The sequence below is a fragment of the Bombus bifarius genome, unplaced genomic scaffold, assembly GCF_011952205.1.
Source record: "Bombus bifarius isolate JDL3187 unplaced genomic scaffold, Bbif_JDL3187 scf7180000007970, whole genome shotgun sequence".
NCBI classification, from domain to species: domain Eukaryota; kingdom Metazoa; phylum Arthropoda; class Insecta; order Hymenoptera; family Apidae; genus Bombus; species Bombus bifarius.
Window position 1 is genome coordinate 135,461 of NW_022884356.1, and position 18,734 is coordinate 154,194.

Consider the following 18,734-nt stretch of genomic DNA (forward strand, 5'->3'; position numbering starts at 1 on the left):
GAATGTACTAACATATTTTTAAATTCGAATATTCTTAATATCAAAAATATAACTAAAACTTAAATGTTATTTTAACATGATTTTTTTTTAGACAAAAAATCTCACAAAAATCAAATATATTAAAAACTAAAAAGTAACACCTTAGTAACATTCCAACATTTCCAAACAAAACATATTTCTGTTCATAAACCAAATTTTATGAGAAATGATTAATACTTTTTTTATATTATTCGAAATAAACCTACATATTTTCTAACATTCTTACTCTCATACTTTTCATACATTGATATATATTATTTCATAGAATTTCTACACATATGATATTCATTCATAAAGATTCTAAGAATCAGTAAGTCTATATGTAAAATGGAAAATAACTGCAGCATAACTTCGGTAAAGTACTTATTATATGATCTAAAAAATAGCTTTTTTATTTTTATTTGCAGAAAAATCTTTAAGAAATTACGATTCACTTAAATCTATAAGAACATGATATAAGAAATTATTTGTAAAACACTTTTAGATCTAATATAATATTATTAAATGATACGAATTTTACCGAAGTTCTGCAGTACCATCGGTAATAGTTTGAATGATTGATCTACATATTACTATCTGATACAACATGACACTTTTTCCAAACTTCATCATCCGGTATATGTTTGCGTTTTCGGTTTCCTACTACATTCGTAGTCGTTGCTGACGTAAAATTAGTATCTTGAATATTTGTGGAAGAACTCGAACTGTAAAGATGAGAATGTTAAACCATAGTATGTCTTTAGGTATAATAAAAATTAAACATGAGAATGTGAGAATATATCCATGTAATTAGTCCATGTGTAAATATCATTTTTTAAGTATTTTTGTAAAAAAGGGAATGATTGATAAATTTTTACTTCCCCAAGAATTAAGTAGCATGGCATTGGAAAAACATATCCAAACAATTACAATAAAATTTTTAATTGAAATATCAGAACATAAATGTTAAGTGAAACGCAACGTACTTACGTTGCATAAGTGTCACCACTGTGTACTATGCTTTTACTTTATTAATATTTGCGGCTGTACCTGCAATACACAATATATGGTATATTTTATACCAATGTTGTTTGTTGTATTACAGATAACAAAATAAGTAATGGACTATAAACAAATGTAATAATGGATAATTTATATTTCATAACCTGATATAGAAATAAAAGATACTTTTAAAGTGAAAGTTTATACCTCTGCCTTGAAATACAATTAAAGTTGAAAAGATACATATTATTTATACAGTAATCATGCAATATATATGATAAATTAGAAACATATATGATGTATGGTACATCTTTGCTGCTGCTTGTAACTACCACATGCTATAAACTACACAATAATTATTTTATAGATAAAAAATTTCATTTTTTTCGATATATTTTATTATTGACTTTGTTATACAAATACATAGACATTTATTCTAAATAAATGGAAACTAGCTTTAAGGTATGAGCATAAAACCAATTGTTTATGTACCATAAAAATATTAATATATACATTACTTAATTACTTGTGTATTTGAATATACAGGGTGGTTGGTAACTGGTGGTACAAGCGGAAAGGGGGTGATTCGATTTTCTCGAAAACAAAACCTCAAACGAAAAATTTTTATTCTATATGTCAGAGATGAAAGGACACCGGAGCCTTCCCTCTGGAACTTCGGGAAAATCCGTAAAATTGTAATTAAAGTTTACAGTTGTAATTAAACAATTTGCCATCATTCTGCCCAACTGCATTTGTTTGCGATTTGTGATAATAAACTTGGGCTTAAGGCGACCATTAGTCGCCGAACGTAGCTGCGGTCAACGGGACAGGCGCTTCGTCTAACAAAGGTGTGGAGTGATAGTATGACCCTCGTTAAAAGAAATACCCATAGAGGTACCTGACAGTAAAACATTCCAACGGTTCCTTCGGACAATGAATACCAGATATTGAGGCACTTACACAGTACAAGTTCAGTTAGCCTGAGGACCCGCTATATGAAACCTGGGTTTTTTTGGTAATTAAGGTTCTTCAAACGGACAGGCAGTCTTTATCTCAAATTGACCAATTGACAGCGACGTCAATTTCCCTTACTTTCGGAACGAGGGCTATACTCGACGAATCCGATGATCTCGTGTCTTTGGACACACCCCATCATAGTTTTCCTCTGTGGCATCATTGGGACGAAAATTCATTCTTTCTTGCGATCTCATCGACGAAGAGAGTAGCGTCGTACGATCTGCGAGTATTACACGTTTGAGTTAGATTTTGTGAGCAAGGATATCTATCATCCCGTTGACCGAGGATTTGTTATCGAACCTAAGACCACTATCACTAGTGTCGCGAGTGCCTAATCGCTGCGATTGATTGTCAAGTCTGTAGTATCCATACTCGTGTTAATAACCCGTACCTTGGTTGTACCCTGACGATAGCTAAGCCCAATGAAGATTTATCAAACGCCCACAACCCTATTTCTGACTCTTCTCCAATATATATTTTCGGCTTCTTTTATCGCGTAGAATCACCCCCTTTCCGCTTGTACCACCAGTTACCAACCACCCTGTATATGGAATTATAGACCTTTGATACACCTGTACACAGATACTATATACATAATACTATATCCATATGTTGAAAGCATAAATTTTTCAAATGAAGAATAAAATGTTTCGCTTTAATATACATATGTATAATAAACATAAACTTTAAAAAAGAAACTGAACTTACCTTAAATTGGAAATGGGGTTGTATGTTCTAAATGAAGGTGGTGGTCTTAGACTACATCTAGGAGAAGGTGCCCATCTTGAGGAATTAGAATATTGACTATGAAAGCATATAATAAGCAAATCAATAATGCACAAATAAGATGAAGTAACAAAATAAGAAAATGCTTAAAACTTAACAACATTTTAATTTTCATTTGACAAAAAAAATCAAATGCAACATTTTATATATTTTATTGGTACATTATCTTTTATTAAACTCAATGATTTTACATTACTATAAAATACTTTTAATGAGAATAAAACCTATAAAATATATTGCAGCTAATTTATCGCTGTAATGGTATGTATAAATCAATAAATAGTGTTATCCATTGTATGTCCACGTAACAGTAGTATAATAATATAAAAACAAATAATATAAAGAACTAAAGATATATATATCACAAAAAGTCTACAATGTAATATACTACACATATCTTCTTGCTCATGCTAAATTGAAACTAGATAGAAGAGATAAAAATTAAAGCTTAAATGTTTTTATTTGTATGTTCAATACAGAATTTTGGCAGGGAATGCACAAAGTGAGACAGAAGTGACAAAGTATGATGTAATCCTGTTTCTCCCTTCACTTCTTTTTACTGGTTCGTCTTTTGGATTTCTTATGCACACTGCATAAATTTGAGTTTGTCAATAACAATATTATACATGTAATATTGCTATGCATGCACACATATGCACATTTCTATACTCATATTGAACATGCATACAATTATATTTACATCTTGATACTACATTATTTTATAAAAATACTAATATTTTATAAAAAAAAAGTGTATCAAAAATTAATTGTAAAAAGATATTAAAGAGAATTCAAGTAGATATTTGTACTTTTTTCATTTCTTTGTGCAAGTCATTGCATATAAAGGAAATATTGTTTGCAAGATATATTACACACATGCTGAAATAAATTTAAATTAACTAACCTTCCTGATGCATCAGGTAAAGCCAACTGCCTATGATCAGATCGATTTTGATGACCATGGCTACTATAATGAGAATTACCACCATGGTAACGACGGACACGTGACTCCCATTCATTATTAAAACTCTCTGCTTCTTCTGTAAAGCAAAATTTATATATTTTTACTCTATGCATGAAAAAAATAAAAACATAAATACAAAATTTGTGTAAAAACCTTCATCAAGATTAATAAATTCTTGACGTTCTTCCTGTTCACCACTATGTAGATTATGTTCTCTCTCTAAGATATGTGCTCTATCTCCAATATGATGTTCAATAGCCATCTTTTTTGTTCCAGTACGAGAATCGCAGACTGTTGTTTTTGTTTCTTTTACACCACCAGGAGCAGTTCTTGTGGACATAGTTGCTTGATACACCTGCGGTTGACCATTACCAGCAAATGTCATTACAGATTTCGAGGTAAATGAATGACAATTTCCACTCTGCGCCATATTATCCTAAAACATATTTTTTATATTACTTTCTCTTGCAGATACTTTTTAGTCTATAAATGAAAAAAAAAATAAAAGAAATTAACATACAAAGTCTGAAAACACATTGCCTATATTAAATGATGGCATTGGTGGAAATCCAAATGGTAATATCTGAAGATTATTCTGATGACCCACGCTCCTATGGGTGCCATTTGCAGTAAGGTGGTGGCCAGGATTACTTAGCATACCAAATGGATCATGAAGCAAAGATGCCATCACGTCATTTATGTTCCTCATAGATTGCATATGAGACCTATAGAAAACATACAGCAACAAAAACTATATAATGTACTTTATCTGTTTACAGCTATCTCTAAGCATATTAAAATTAATTAATATAATGCTGCTAATGCTGCTAATTACATAAAAAACAATAATTATGTAATACATTAAATAACAGAAAAAATGAAATCTCCATCTGAAGATTAAAATAAATGCTTCTGCCTAGTTATATCTTAATCAGATTAAGAAAAGTGAATTTTGTTGCTAACATGAAATGCATAGAATTTTATTGTTGGATCGAATCCAACAATACTTTTCCGCAAATTTGTATAATGAAATTAATAAAATATTCTTTTAATAGTAATTATAATAAAATAGATAGAAAAAAGTATTCAATGCGAATATTTTTTATTTTTACACAAAACTAGACTAATAAAAGTTATTCTAACTCACCCAAAAACAGGATCATCGTTGAGATCACCCATCAATGATCCGAAAAAGGCCATTTTGAAAAACAGTTAAATGGATACTATTTGTAAAAAAAATTACGATCAATAATTGAAAATAGAATAACACGAACACTTGAAATGGATGAAACGAAGAAAATTTTCGTGAGAGATTTCGCCTAAAAGATTTTATAGAAACTTCTGGAAACAGAAATGTGAAGTGAAATGTCTAGTACTATTAGACACCACTCCACGGCCAAAAATTAACCGTATAACGAATAGTATACAGTATAATATACAGCAAATGGATCTAACTGTACATTTATACACCCATACTTACATAGTTTGGTGTTATGACTCGTTTGCATGAACCGTATTGTTTAGCTAATTTTAGCCAATACACTGTACTGTACTGCTATTGGATATCTCATTTCTAAAATTTCGAAGTCAATTTAATTTCGAATTTCTGAATTATTTTTTTAAATTGATTATAAATTTACTGCTTCAAATGTTTTCTTGTGTAATGATAAAAAACTGAAAGATTATTCTTTGATTAAAATGTATTAAAGAAAACTGATTGTTCTTATTCTATGAGTTTATATAATATATAACGATATAAGGTCGATTTTCACTATACATATATAAGATTTAATATATAACAGGAGTAGGGAACTGTTTGCTTATAAAAGTTAACAAGTTTGGAAGAAAGTAATTAGACGCGTATAATTTGTAAATTCCATAGTTGTTATAATATTTAAAGAATAAAGTATGAGCTGAATGTATTCAAATGTTTTTTGGTAAAAAGAAATTCTCCAACTATGTTGTTGACTTTAAGGTGAAAGGAATATTTCAGAGAGCGCCACATGTAAATTGATGAAAACACGTCATCGTTACATTTAACAGTACACAAGTAGAGGAATGAAATTTTTCCTCATACGCGAATTTTAAATGTCAACATTTGTTTGAAAATTATTACTTTCGCGTAATTAGGCATTTTTCATGATAAAAAAAATGTACTTAAAAAACGTAACAATTGTTAAAGCATTATGGAGATCATTCTAACCTAATTTACTTTCCTTGAATGAATAATATGTAAGTAAATTATATATATATTTTATAGATCTTTTATTATAGAAATTGATAAACAATTTTTTTCAATTAAAGAATCTATATATATATATACATATATATATATATATTATACTATATATTATATACAATATATATATAAAAGTTCGTTTTTGTATTACATAAGACTGTTTTATTATTAAGGAAAAAATATAAATATTATATTATATTTTTTACTATTATAAATAGCAGTTTCATTTGCATATTTTATTTGTAGCGTAATATAAAATATGATGTCCAATGGAATTTGGATCTCTACTGAAGAAGTTGGAGGAAAGTCAATGTCAAAGAATGCAAATTGTTCACCCATAACATCTTCAACATTGAATTCTCCACTTATGAAGTTGTCTTCATATTTCTTAGCCGTTCGACCATGGTCATTAAGTGCTTCATTAATGCCAACACTTCTTGGATCTGCATTAGCATATCGATTAACAAGTACAGCAAGTTTTAGCTGGATATCTTTGATTCTAACAGTATATACAGTTTTTTGCGTACATGGGGCTGGTAATGTAGTAAACACTTATTTCGATTACATAAAAGGAGTTGATAGCCGGAAAAGTGATGACAGAATATTGGTAGATCAACTTTTATCAAAGGATGAATTAGTTTCACTAGGTGCAATATTATATACAGCAGGGTGTTTGGGTTTTGTTCTATTAACAACTATATCTCCTGCAAGAATGGAACATCTTGCACTTGTGTATTTTGGAGGTTTATCCTCTTCATTTCTTTATACAGGAGGAATAGGATTTAAATACATTGCATTAGGTGATGTCCTTATCTTAGTTATATTTGGTCCAATTTCAGTTTTGTTTGCATTCATGGCTCAAACTGGTTATATCGAACTAGGTACAATATACTATGCTATACCTCTTGCATTAAATACAGAGGCTATTCTACACAGTAACAATACCCGAGACTTAGAAAGTGATAAAAAGGCAGGCATAGTGACATTAGCTATTTTAATAGGTCATACCATATCTCATGTTTTGTATGCTTTTTTATTATTCACTCCATATGTAACTCTGGTAGTGCTTGCATTAAGGTATTCTATATGGTTTTTATTACCAGTAACTACTTTACCAACTGCCTTCAAGATAGAAAAACAATTCAGAAACCCTCATATGATTCAGAGTGTACCCAAGCAAACAGCTAAATTAAATATGTTTCTGGGCATTTTATATGTCATTGCTTGCTTACTTGTGAATCCCCTTCCCTATCTGTAACATACATATGATTTGGTATCATTATCCAGAAAAGAACTTAAATGTGCAAATAATTGTATGAGCAGCTGTTAGTGTAATCTTATATAAGTTACAAATGTTGCTTTCACCACTTTACATTGTTATTAATTCTTAATTACATGGTCAAGTGATGCATTATGAAATGCATTTTTTAGTATATCGTAGTAATAATATTTGTAATACAATAAAAATTTGGAGATAATTTTCTAACAACGCAAAGGTCTTGAATATGTACAAAGAAATTATACAGTTAATAATTTGAATTTCTATTTGTAATTTTTCATTGTGTGTCATTAACATATTTTTGCACTTAAAATAAGTGTAAAAGATAAATTTATGAATATATATAATTATTTAAACATGTTTATAATAGTTCATCTTAAATAATTTATCTTCTTTATTTAGAAACTAAGTAATGTTATTTATAAAAAACCGATATGCATATCTTTTGTAACCTCAAGGATATAAGAATCTCGAGAATAGAAATCTACACGTACATTGCAGTTTTTACATTTTATAAATTGATAAATTTACGAAATAAGACAATAAATTCTTACGATATTTTGATAACGTATTAATACAATATTATTTCGTTGTTTCGTATTGATGTATAGATTTGTAATACAATCATTATTGTAAATTATCGACGTGGCAGTGTTTATAATTACTTTATTGTTCCTTCCTATTTTAAAGTGCAGGATGCAAATAGATGGAAATGTTTACATACTACGAAAAACCAAAGTAATAAAATTAAAATTAATTTCACTCGTTCGTCAAAAATAAAACAATATATTGTACCTCTAAATGTAAAATATAAGATACAACTTATAAACGATTAAACCACTATAATACATTAGAATTAATTTTATCATATGTATAAATTAATCACAACTATTTATGAAAGTAGATCCATGGTAATATCTCTTGTTTCTATCATATATTTATGTAAACAACGCAATCTCAACGAGAACAAGATATATCATATAAAATACGAGTAGTAAAGAAAAAAGCTAAGTTTTCATGGCAATAATTTAATAAATCATTGTGTATCAATTATTTTTCCTTTGTTTCCTGTTTAAAAAACATCATTTCCCGTACGTTTTAATAAGTTCGATATATCCATAAATACAACAAAATGTTATGGAATTTTTATTATTAAAACATAAGTAATTTATAACTTTAACTATGTCGCGTGTTTTTCATGCTTTTTTCTCTTCAAAATATAAGTTGATATAAACATGATTATCGATCTTAATCGATATATTGAAAAGTATAATTTCGATTATCGATAGAACAAACATAGAGAGAGATCGTTAAAACGTTATAACATTAAAACATACAAAAATTGATTTCAACATTTAGTATAAAATTGTACACTTAATAAGCTACTTTTTATTAAAAAAAACTCAAAATGCACAAATATCAAACGCTCCTTGATCCGATTGTGGTATGTCCGTATGACAAAAGTCACTCTGTCGCAAAATCTCGTCTTCCAAAGCACATTATCAAATGCGAAAAAGTAAGTGTGTATTATAAACACATTGATCTTCTAATAATTCCAGACAATAAACAATCTTCGTGAAATATTCTCAAAATATAGTTATGTAAATATATGAAAAATTCTTATAATATAGTTATGTAAATACATTAAATCTTTAAAATAGCAATATCCTGAACATTATAAGCTCATGTGTCCATATAATGCATCCCACCGATTGTCTAAAAAAGAATTTGAGGAACATATCACTACCTGTCCCACACGTAATATATTGGAATCAGAAATATATTCAGGTCTTTATTTTCTACTTTTATATTTTATTTCTAACATATTTTATACCTTTTCAAATAAAATATCAAAATATATTGTTTCATAGAAATAAGAAAACATGGTGCAACAAATTTTGTACCTCCAGATCTTTCAAGTACAATAGATTGTAAAGAAAATTGGGACATAGATATTAATGACAATTCCAATACCATAACTGAAGAAGAATATTCTGTGGGCAATAACATTGATTCAAAGTAATAATGAAGTTTTTGTTTTTATTCAATATTGATTTGTTACTTATTTATGACCTTTTTATATGTTTATAAGGGCTCATTGTGACTCTCCTCGATATAAATTGAAAAAAAGAAGCTTAGATGATATATTTATAAGAGCACCACGTGGTTTCTCTGAAGCTATGTTAAAAGAAGGGAGTGAAGACTATTGTATTGAGGACCTAGAATCAGTAGTTAGTTCAATGGGAATTGGCAGAGGAAAGATTACATTGAACACTGATCAGTTGAAAAAAATTGGGCTAGGAAGGGGAGCAAATGAAGACTCTTGTATAGAGGATTCAGAATCAGTAATTAGTTCAATGGGAATTGGCAGAGGAAAGATTACATTGAACACTGATCAGTTGAAAAAAATTGGACTAGGAAGAGAAGCAAATGGAGACTCTTGTATAGAGGACTCAGAATTAGTAGTTAGTTCAATGGGAATTGGCAGAGGAAAGATTACACTGAACACTAATCAGTTGAAAAAAATAGGACTAGGAAGAGGAGCAAATGAAGACTCTTGTATAGAGGACTTAGAATCAGTAGTTAGTTCAGTGGGAATTGGCAGAGGGAAGATTACATTGAACACTGATCAGTTGAGAAAAATTGGACTAGGAAGGGGAGCAAATGAAGACTCTTGTATAGAGGACTTAGAATCAGTAGTTAGTTCAATGGGAATTGGCAGAGGAAAGATTACATTGAACACTGATAAGTTGAAAAAAATTGGACTAGGCAGGGGAAGATCAATGAACAATGTTTCATAAGTGTAATTCTGCTTTATAAATAATGGTCAACAAAGATATATATATGTATTCATATTTTTTTTAATTTAAATAAAATAATTCAGTATTATCTAAATATTATATTTTTATATATAATTTACAATATGTAATTTGTCATTTACATATCTTATGCTTAAATATTTGTTTAATTTCATGAACTTTCTCGTTTATTTTAAAAATTTACATTTAAGATATTTACAAATATAGTGTAAATGATTTCTTAATTATCAAGTATAATTAATTCTCCTATAAAAAAGAATATTTTAAAAGTATATAAAAGAAGAAAGTAAAACATTTAAATTACTTGCAAAATAACATTACAATTGCAGTGGCAGTTGATTCATATTCATTATTTAAGTTTCTCATCTTTTCCATAATGTAAAATTTATGAATTTTAAATGTAATTAGAATGCAATTAAACATTAATCATAGTACATAAAATGGGAATATAACAAATAATATATTTTCTAATTATCAGTAGCAATTAATTTAGTATAGATTATACTTTTATGTTATTTAACATTGTCTTTAACAATACAAGATACTTTTTATGTTTGTATTTACAATTAATAAAATTTTTTTAAATTGTCTTTAACATTATTTAATGATAAATTTATGTAATATCAGCAATTGATAATGAAGTATGAAAATATAATTATATAAATGCGATTTGCAAAAAGAACTTTTAATTGATGTGGAAATAGTGAACTATAAACATATTTTTTGAAAATCTGCATTGCTTTTCTTAAGTTTTCAAAATGTTACAAATCTATGGCTATTTTCAGTAAATGCATTTCATTTCTAGAGTTGTACAGCAAAAATACATATTTTGTCTTGAAATAACGAGATATCCAGATTTTTAATGAAGAAAGCATAATTACAAATAAAAATTTTTTAAAAATCTTTTTGAATACTTTACATTGTAGAAACAAAAAATATTTTATTGGATGGAATTGTTTCGAATAACGTATTACTATATACACAGATACAGATCTTTACTCATGAAATTTATTGAAGGAATACGCATGATACATTTACCATGTACATCTTTAAAAAGAATCATAATCGCTGCAAATTATCTTTCTCCATCATGCAATACGTGTTAACGTTTAAAAAGAAGCTTTTATAACAACTTTTTAAATATTTTGTATAAATCATTTACATAAATTTTGCATCAAATAATGTTTTTTTTTATATCCGTTCATAAATTACCAAATTTCAAATGAAAGGGTTTAAATAATTAACCTTTCCTGTTTCTACTCTGCTTAACTTACTATTCTTATAATCGATCATATGTTGTAATTTTTCATTCGCAGTCTCGTATATTTAAAACGTACAAAGGAACAAGTGCTAAGTTTGTAAATAAGATTTTAATTTCTCTGGATACTGATGTTATCAGCCAGCAATTATTTACAAGTTTTTTAAAAGTATCTGTTCTTTCTTTAAGAGTAATGTGCAGGCGGTTACCTAGCTGCAGTCTGTTTAACGTTTTAATGTATTAAAACTGTAAATTTATTGAGTGCAATATTTGCACATTAGCGAGATCATTGCACTGTATTCATTTACCACAGAGTGATACATCTATGGGCTGGTACAATATATCATGTAGTAATATTAACTACACAATATCGTGATGCTTCCATAAAATGATTATTGTATTAGGATCACAATTTATATTTTTGTCGATTTTTTCTTTTGTTGTTTCCACATTGATATTCTTTTCTCCAAATCGGGCACTAGGAATACGGAATAATTAATCACTAAATATTCTTTTTCTATTAGAAAAAAAAGTGATTTCATTTACTCACTTGGTGTAAGCATATCTTCGCTGAGAGGTTGTCGACTAAAAGGATCTGTAGCACTATTGAGAAGATGTCTAATAATAACTGCTTTATCCATAACTATACCAGACGGAAGTTTAACAGGTTCTTCCATGAGTGTGTCCATAAGTGGGTCTCGAAATTCTTCCGGTGCGTCACCATAATCTGCATCACGCGCACGATTATCCCTTGCTATATCTGCAGCACGTTCCGCAAGCGCTACAAATCTTTCTATCTCTATGATAGATTTGATTACTGATCTTTCTAACTTGTTTGCGGCATCAATAAATAGCTCCATGCAGAATGAACGCTGCAATAATAGCATTCATTAGAACAACATTTTTCCATTATTCACTTCATGTATTAATACCATCATAAACTTACTTCATCGGCAGCCAAAGCAGCGGCAAAAATTTCGCAATCAAGATGTAGATATATGTCGACCAATTGACTTAGTAAAGCTCTTGGTTCCCACCCATATTTTTGTGGTATCCTTACTTTTAAGTTTTTACATTTAGGACCACATAATTGTTGTAGATTAAAATTTAACATGGCACATAATCTTCCAACTAACTCTGGCCGCAAAAATGGTTCTGTAATATCATCTGTTAAATATTGGAACATAGCAACAGTTTCCTTGGCCAAAGTGAGATAAGATCTGGCTTGTCTCTCATCTGCAGCCAATTGTTTCATCCGCGAATGTTGTTGTTCACGGGATAACGCTGACCATGCTTTAAGATCTGACATTAGTTCTTGAATTTCATGAATACGCTTTAACGATTCCAAACTTTCATCAAGTAAAAATGTGGTGTCGTTCATTAACATGTTAATAAATTTCACAAATTGATTCCCATTATTGCTTTCATCAATGATCGACTTGCGATGGACTGGACTATCCCACATAGATTTCAGTATTAAACTAATGTGATAACGAATCGAAAATTTATCATAAAATTCTGAACTAGAGCCGGTCGTTTCGACATCAGTGTAAAATTTCATCAAATATGATGCTAATAACGTTTTTGATATAGGATGTGCCATTACTTGATCGTGGAGCGATTCAGTTCGTCCCTAAAATGAAAATTTATTAGATATTGTTCAAGAAAATATATAATTACAATCTTTTTTTTATTTACCTGAACGTTGGGATTTATTACAAATATTACTTCAATAATTTTCGCTATTAAATACGGATTTCGTATACAATGTGGAGTACATACTACTACAAGTAACCATGTAATGAGTGAATTATCCATGTTGTTTATTATCACACCAGGGCAAAATCTATGAAAGATAGGAGATAATAATAATATAGTATACAAATTATTGTGACATCTTGATATTAGACAATACAAAACAGTACTTACTGAAGAGTAAATAGTATAAATTCTGCAATATCTTCGACATACCATTCTGGTAATGCTGTGAACTTTTGTGGAACCTCTTGAGGCAAAGGCAGTTCGGGAATAGGATTTCCTGGTGAAGTTTGTGTCAATAAACTTAGCAGAATCTCTGCTACAGATATGTAAAAGTGCAAGCACCTTCTCAATAAAACAGGATCAATTAATCCAGCATCTGTGTATACTTTAGATTTGCCAAGATGTTTCAATTGTTCCTTACAACGTTCTATCAATTCTTTATTACGGCTAGCGAAAGGGCTGTCTTTCCATTGCGGTTCGGTAGCTTGTAGATCATCGAGCATTTTTTGCACATCACGTAAAGTCCTCAGCTTTCTCTGGTATTTCTGTAAAGCCGGTAACAACGCTATGTGGTGACAATGTAGAGTAAGGAACCAACATTGTGTTGGAAACTTTGGCTCGACCCACTTGTGTGTCCTTTCTAAATGTTTTAACCAATCGGTAACTTCTTGGCACGTAAGTTTCAGCCTTGTATCGTTCTTTATTTCAATAAAACTTGCTGGATGAAACGGATACAATGGATCTACCGTGTCCAGTTTAATTTTTACAGAAAGCTTTTGTAACACCGACAAGAGATTCAGCATAAATCCGTCTCCGGCAAGAGAGAATTCTTCCGTTTGTATTTGAGCACGTTTTTCATTGTAACGTAATAATGTTGCTAAGTATGTTAACATAGCTTCACGGCAGTTACTACTCGCGAGTATCGCATGAAATATCTTATGGAGTGATGTTCTGATACTTTCTAATTCTTGTTGTAACGTTAAAGTTATCGATTTATTGACGAACAGATTACCACTGAGGAATGTTTCAGCCATGTCCAGTTGATCCTCTGCGAACACAGAAACCGACAAAAACGGTCCAAGGAGAGACGTTGTTGTAATTTCTTTACCAGCGGCCGACGTCATAATGTCAGGTAAAAATTGAATTTGATGAACGATTAAACGACAGATTGGTCGTACATTACTACTCGGTCCACAACAAATTTCTATTAACTCTTCTAATGCTTCAATCGGTCTTCGATGCGTATTCCTAATTAAACTGGCTTGCTGCATCGAAAGATACAAGCCTTGTAAGAGTGGTGTAAAAATTTTATTACATACTGCTGCATTTGTGTGCGTTCTCGCAACAAGCTCGTGTAAATAACCACGAGGTAAACTTTGCGAAAGTACTGGGTACAGAAGAGGTGTCATGGATAACGGGTATGTGGTTGAAGACTGAGAAATACCAACTAGGCCTTGTAGTACAAGACTGGAATACTGAACACACTGTGCCCTTAGAACAGCTAGTACATCAGACAGTGGTGGTGTACTCGATTTCTGTTCATAGAAAAGTTAGTATTACATCATTTGGCAAGGCATGTATTATGGCTGAAAATTAATGTCAACTGTACCTTTGGGTGATTTCGTTCTTCAATCGCAACTCTTGAATAGCAGTCTAGTAAATAAATGAGACTTTTAGGTTGCGACGACTTACAACAAATATCACAACGGCAAAATGTTGTGACCGGACTTTGTAATGGACTTGTTTGACTATTTGGACTATCTTCCCTATCCGAGGAGGTGTCTATATTAATTTCTTTTAAAGGATCCTCATCCCTCATAAACATGCATAAAACCTCCATTAATGCTTGATTTATAATCTCTGTGGCATCAACGAGTTTTGTTGATAACGCATATGTTGCTGTTTGTGGTAAAAATATACAACCCTCTGCTGGTTCTTTCCACGATATGCGTAGTACACGTGATATAACTGCATGTATTTGTTCTGTGGTTACCTCTGTACTGGAACTTGTAGTCTAAAGAGTAAATGAATATAATAATAGTAATATTTTATATACATTAACCAAAAAAGATATATATATATATATGTGCTTACGCGTGATCTTGGTTTTAATTCTTTTCTATCAGGCTCTTCAACTTCCATATTTTCAATCCCTGAATCTATATCAACACCAGAACTGCTACATTGCTTGTTATTACTTTCTTCTATCTCCATTGGTACTCCAGGATTTTGAAATTGTTGTTGTTTCAGTGGTGATATTATTTGTTCTGTAAATGTTTTAGATGGACCCGGTGTATTTGGAGAAACTGGATCATTATTGTGATTTGAATTGACTGTTGAACTGAAGCTGTCTAAGCCCGCTAAACGAGCCATACGTCTTCTTCTTACCTACAATTTAAATATATGTTAATTATTTAATATCTAATATTATTTTCATTTTTCTACAAGATAACTTCTTAACAATCCATAGATGACATAATTCCAATAAAAATTTTGTTTTATAATAACTTTCCACATTGAAAATACTATTTAATAGGACACAAAAAGAGATGACATAATAATCAGAACTACATAAGATCTAGACAAAGACTTGCTATATTTATATCAAGAACAAAGACCATAAACAATAACAATAAAAAATAAAAAGAATACTCTTATAAATGTATAAAATATATAGTTCATTTTTAAATAAATTTGTTTATATTAAAAATAATATCTCATACATATCTTAAAACAATGAAATACACGATTTTTGTTTACATTACAAAAGAAAGTAAATAAACGTTGTAGTTGATGACAAGAGAATCACTCTAAAAAATTGTATTATTACAATGGAAAAATCAGTTTTTATTTATTATGTTATATAATTATCTTAACACAATACCATAAGTAGAATAACGACTATTTTGCAATTATTGTCTCGTCGATGAGACCATTCTTTATCCTGTTATTCTTTCCTATTCCCTGGTAAACGGCCCTGTCATATTCCCTTTCATGTAACGAAAATAGTGAGAAAAGGGCAAGTATAAAGCGAAAGGAATGGTAACAACAAAACGGACTTACGGACGCTATTGAATAACGATTGGAAACGGTGCATTGGTACTCACTTCCTCTTGGCTTAACTCGCTCATGGCGATTTCTTTATTTTTTCTTTTGATCTCTCTAACCTCTGACACGATCAACTGTGATCCCCACGGTCGCTGGTGTTATAAAAATTCTATAGAAAAATTGTATTCGCTTGTTCAGAGAATCGTAAACGAGATACGTCAAAAATTTGGACAGCCACTCCACATCTGTTTGCGTTTGGACGTGAAAGCAGCAATTCTACACTGCGTTACGGATAATCACTGTTAAGCTGCGTCGATTCTTCAAAACAGCTGAGCAACTAATATACGATAGAACGCTCTCTCGCATTGATAATGGTAACTACAGTTTCGTCAACGCAGTTTTGCCGGTTGCGCAGTAGACCATTACCAAGAATCGAGAGAAATTCATCGTTGTAGTAGTAAAATGATCAGCAACTACACTACAGACTGACTAAACAACTTGTGATGTTATAACACAAACCAGATATGTATACAGGACAGACCTAACACTTTATGGAACTTTGTGTCACATGTTCTAGAATATCGATCGTGCAAAAAAATCACAGGTTTCGTTATGCCCTCTATGATTTACAGCGGTAAGTGTAGAAACCATATTCAGTTCAACCACCGAACTTGGTAACCTACCTCCCTGTTGGCAAAGTCAACAGGAATAAAAAGATTTTATTTGTTATATTCTCATATAAATATTCACATATATAGTATGAGACAATAATCTTTATCATCTTCGATATCTTCCTTATTTTTACAGATACGGAAAAGCACAAATGATAATATGACGATAATAATCTTTTTGAAGATGAAGAATTTTTTTTAATGACAAATATAATTTTATATTCTAATAAAATAGACTACAATAAAGTTATTATGGAAAACGTATTCTTTTAAAAATTGAATTCTCAATTTAGTATTTAATTTAAGCTTAGGCTAAAAGTGTACGTAAGAAATTATAAATGTTATAGAATACTTTGGGCAATTTTACCAAAACATATGTACATTAATAAATAATTGCTATGGTTAATGATTATATGAAACCATAAAAAAGTAATGTGAAATATAGGGCTTTAAAGAGGATTTTTATTACCTCTTAAATCGCGCATTCCTATTGGTTGTCAATATCATTTATATGTATGGCTGTGAACTTCTAGCAAATTTGCTAATTCATATCATTGTTGTACATTTGTGTTGTACATAATATCTTTTTCTACTTTTAAGATAGGATTAAAATAGGATTCTCTTAAGATTAGATAAGGTAATGTGTTATATAGGACAAATGATCTTATCTAATATCAAATCTAGGCAAAAGAGCATACGTAAGCATACGTAAATACAAGTTAAATCGCAATTAAACTTCCTAAAAATACATATACATAATATTTAATAAATCGTACCAAAATGAATACAGAAGAAATTATTGATTTCACGGATATAGGTAAATATTAATGCTACGATATGTTTGTGCAACTGAGTTCACCAACTATTATTGCCATTTTCTTGACTTGATATCGTAGATAAATTTATTTGTCATTATTTGCTGTGAATCAAGTTGTGTTGTAAAACAATATGTTACCATATTTACATATAAATTACGTATATCATTAGAAAATATTTTTCACTAACAATTTACGTAATATTTTATAATTAGTAATTGTGTTAATTTGTCTTTATTTTGATATATTGTAGAATATTTTTGTGGATTTTATTTTTGTACAATAGCCATAAATTATTTCACTAAAATATTCATTTCATTTTAAAACTTTCATTTCAGTTTATAAATTTACTAAACGAAGATTAATAGCGCTAACTTTTTTATAAATATTTATGTTTTATAGAACCAGATATTCAATCTCTAATAAAGAAGAGTGTAGCTGCTCGTGAGTACTCTTATTCACCCTATAGTAAGTTTAAAGTCGGAGCTGGAGTGCTTTGTACCGATGGGATCATTTTCACAGGGTGCAATGTAGAAAATGCATCTTATCCTGTAGGAACATGTGCTGAAAGAACAGCTATTGTTAAAGCAGTGTCAGAAGGGAAAAGAAAGTTTAAAGTCCTAGCAGTTGTAGCTAATAAAGTGAACAATAATTTTACCACACCATGTGGTTTTTGTAGACAAGCTATCGCAGAGTTTGGTGATATACCAATTTATTTAGCAGAACCTCTAATGAAGTATGTGTTAAAAACTTCGCTAAGTAACCTATTACCTTGTGCCTTTGGGTTGGGAAACGCAGAAACATTACAATAAATTCTTAATAAAAGAAGGCTAAACCACACACCAATGTCTAAAACATCATTTAGTATTTCTTTAAAATCATAGTTCATTTTTATATCAATTGATATACTAGGATATTGTTCTGTCCTATAATAAAAATGTGCAAACATTGTTGTGTACATTGTATAAACTTATCAATAACAAAGTTAGTATATGAACAGTATGATTAAACAATTCAGATATCAGTTCCTATACAAATTTCAATAAATACAAAGACA

General features: G+C 30.0%; 5 protein-coding genes across 10 annotated transcripts; 3 read left to right on the forward strand and 2 right to left on the reverse strand.

Annotated features, from left to right (window-relative positions):
• Positions 1-194: 194 nt before the first annotated feature.
• On the reverse strand, positions 195-5,214 carry LOC117211684 (myeloid leukemia factor). Of its 5 annotated transcripts, none has more exons than XM_033455878.1 (7): positions 4,935-5,213; positions 4,308-4,512; positions 3,941-4,223; positions 3,728-3,863; positions 2,746-2,820; positions 1,009-1,068; positions 195-743 (listed from the first exon to the last, which is right to left on the reverse strand). In XM_033455878.1, exons 1-6 carry the CDS (start codon positions 4,985-4,987, stop codon positions 1,050-1,052), a joined length of 771 nt encoding a protein of 256 aa, XP_033311769.1. In that variant the 5' UTR covers positions 4,988-5,213; the 3' UTR covers positions 195-743; positions 1,009-1,049. The 5 variants fall into 5 exon arrangements, with proteins under 5 accessions (XP_033311769.1, XP_033311760.1, XP_033311744.1 ...); XM_033455869.1 differs by having other exon boundaries at positions 2,746-2,841; XM_033455853.1 differs by lacking the exon at positions 1,009-1,068 and having other exon boundaries at positions 4,935-5,214.
• A 436-nt stretch (positions 5,215-5,650) lies between these two features.
• LOC117212271 (ubiA prenyltransferase domain-containing protein 1 homolog) lies at positions 5,651-8,358 on the forward strand. The gene is made up of 2 exons (XM_033456939.1): positions 5,651-6,019; positions 6,273-8,358. Exon 2 carries the CDS (start codon positions 6,286-6,288, stop codon positions 7,282-7,284), a length of 999 nt encoding a protein of 332 aa, XP_033312830.1. The 5' UTR covers positions 5,651-6,019; positions 6,273-6,285; the 3' UTR covers positions 7,285-8,358.
• A 172-nt stretch (positions 8,359-8,530) lies between these two features.
• LOC117212265 lies at positions 8,531-10,151 on the forward strand. The gene is made up of 4 exons (XM_033456927.1): positions 8,531-8,821; positions 8,967-9,093; positions 9,177-9,324; positions 9,398-10,151. The coding sequence occupies exons 1-4, from the start codon at positions 8,714-8,716 to the stop codon at positions 10,104-10,106; spliced, it is 1,092 nt and encodes a 363-aa protein (XP_033312818.1). The 5' UTR covers positions 8,531-8,713; the 3' UTR covers positions 10,107-10,151.
• Positions 10,152-11,110: 959 nt separating this feature from the next.
• Positions 11,111-16,855, reverse strand: LOC117213564 (ubiquitin conjugation factor E4 B). The gene is made up of 8 exons (XM_033459011.1): positions 16,251-16,855; positions 15,238-15,531; positions 14,753-15,157; positions 13,312-14,678; positions 13,081-13,228; positions 12,329-13,015; positions 11,933-12,254; positions 11,111-11,860 (listed from the first exon to the last, which is right to left on the reverse strand). Exons 1-8 carry the CDS (start codon positions 16,272-16,274, stop codon positions 11,796-11,798), a joined length of 3,312 nt encoding a protein of 1,103 aa, XP_033314902.1. The 5' UTR covers positions 16,275-16,855; the 3' UTR covers positions 11,111-11,795.
• A 650-nt stretch (positions 16,856-17,505) lies between these two features.
• On the forward strand, positions 17,506-18,679 carry LOC117213583 (cytidine deaminase-like). 2 transcript variants are annotated; one of them, XM_033459058.1, is made up of 3 exons: positions 17,506-17,679; positions 18,080-18,121; positions 18,200-18,679. In XM_033459058.1, the coding sequence occupies exons 1-3, from the start codon at positions 17,643-17,645 to the stop codon at positions 18,487-18,489; spliced, it is 369 nt and encodes a 122-aa protein (XP_033314949.1). In that variant the 5' UTR covers positions 17,506-17,642; the 3' UTR covers positions 18,490-18,679. The 2 variants fall into 2 exon arrangements, with proteins under 2 accessions (XP_033314949.1, XP_033314940.1); XM_033459049.1 differs by having other exon boundaries at positions 17,508-17,679; positions 18,080-18,679.
• The last annotated feature ends 55 nt before the right edge of the window (positions 18,680-18,734 follow it).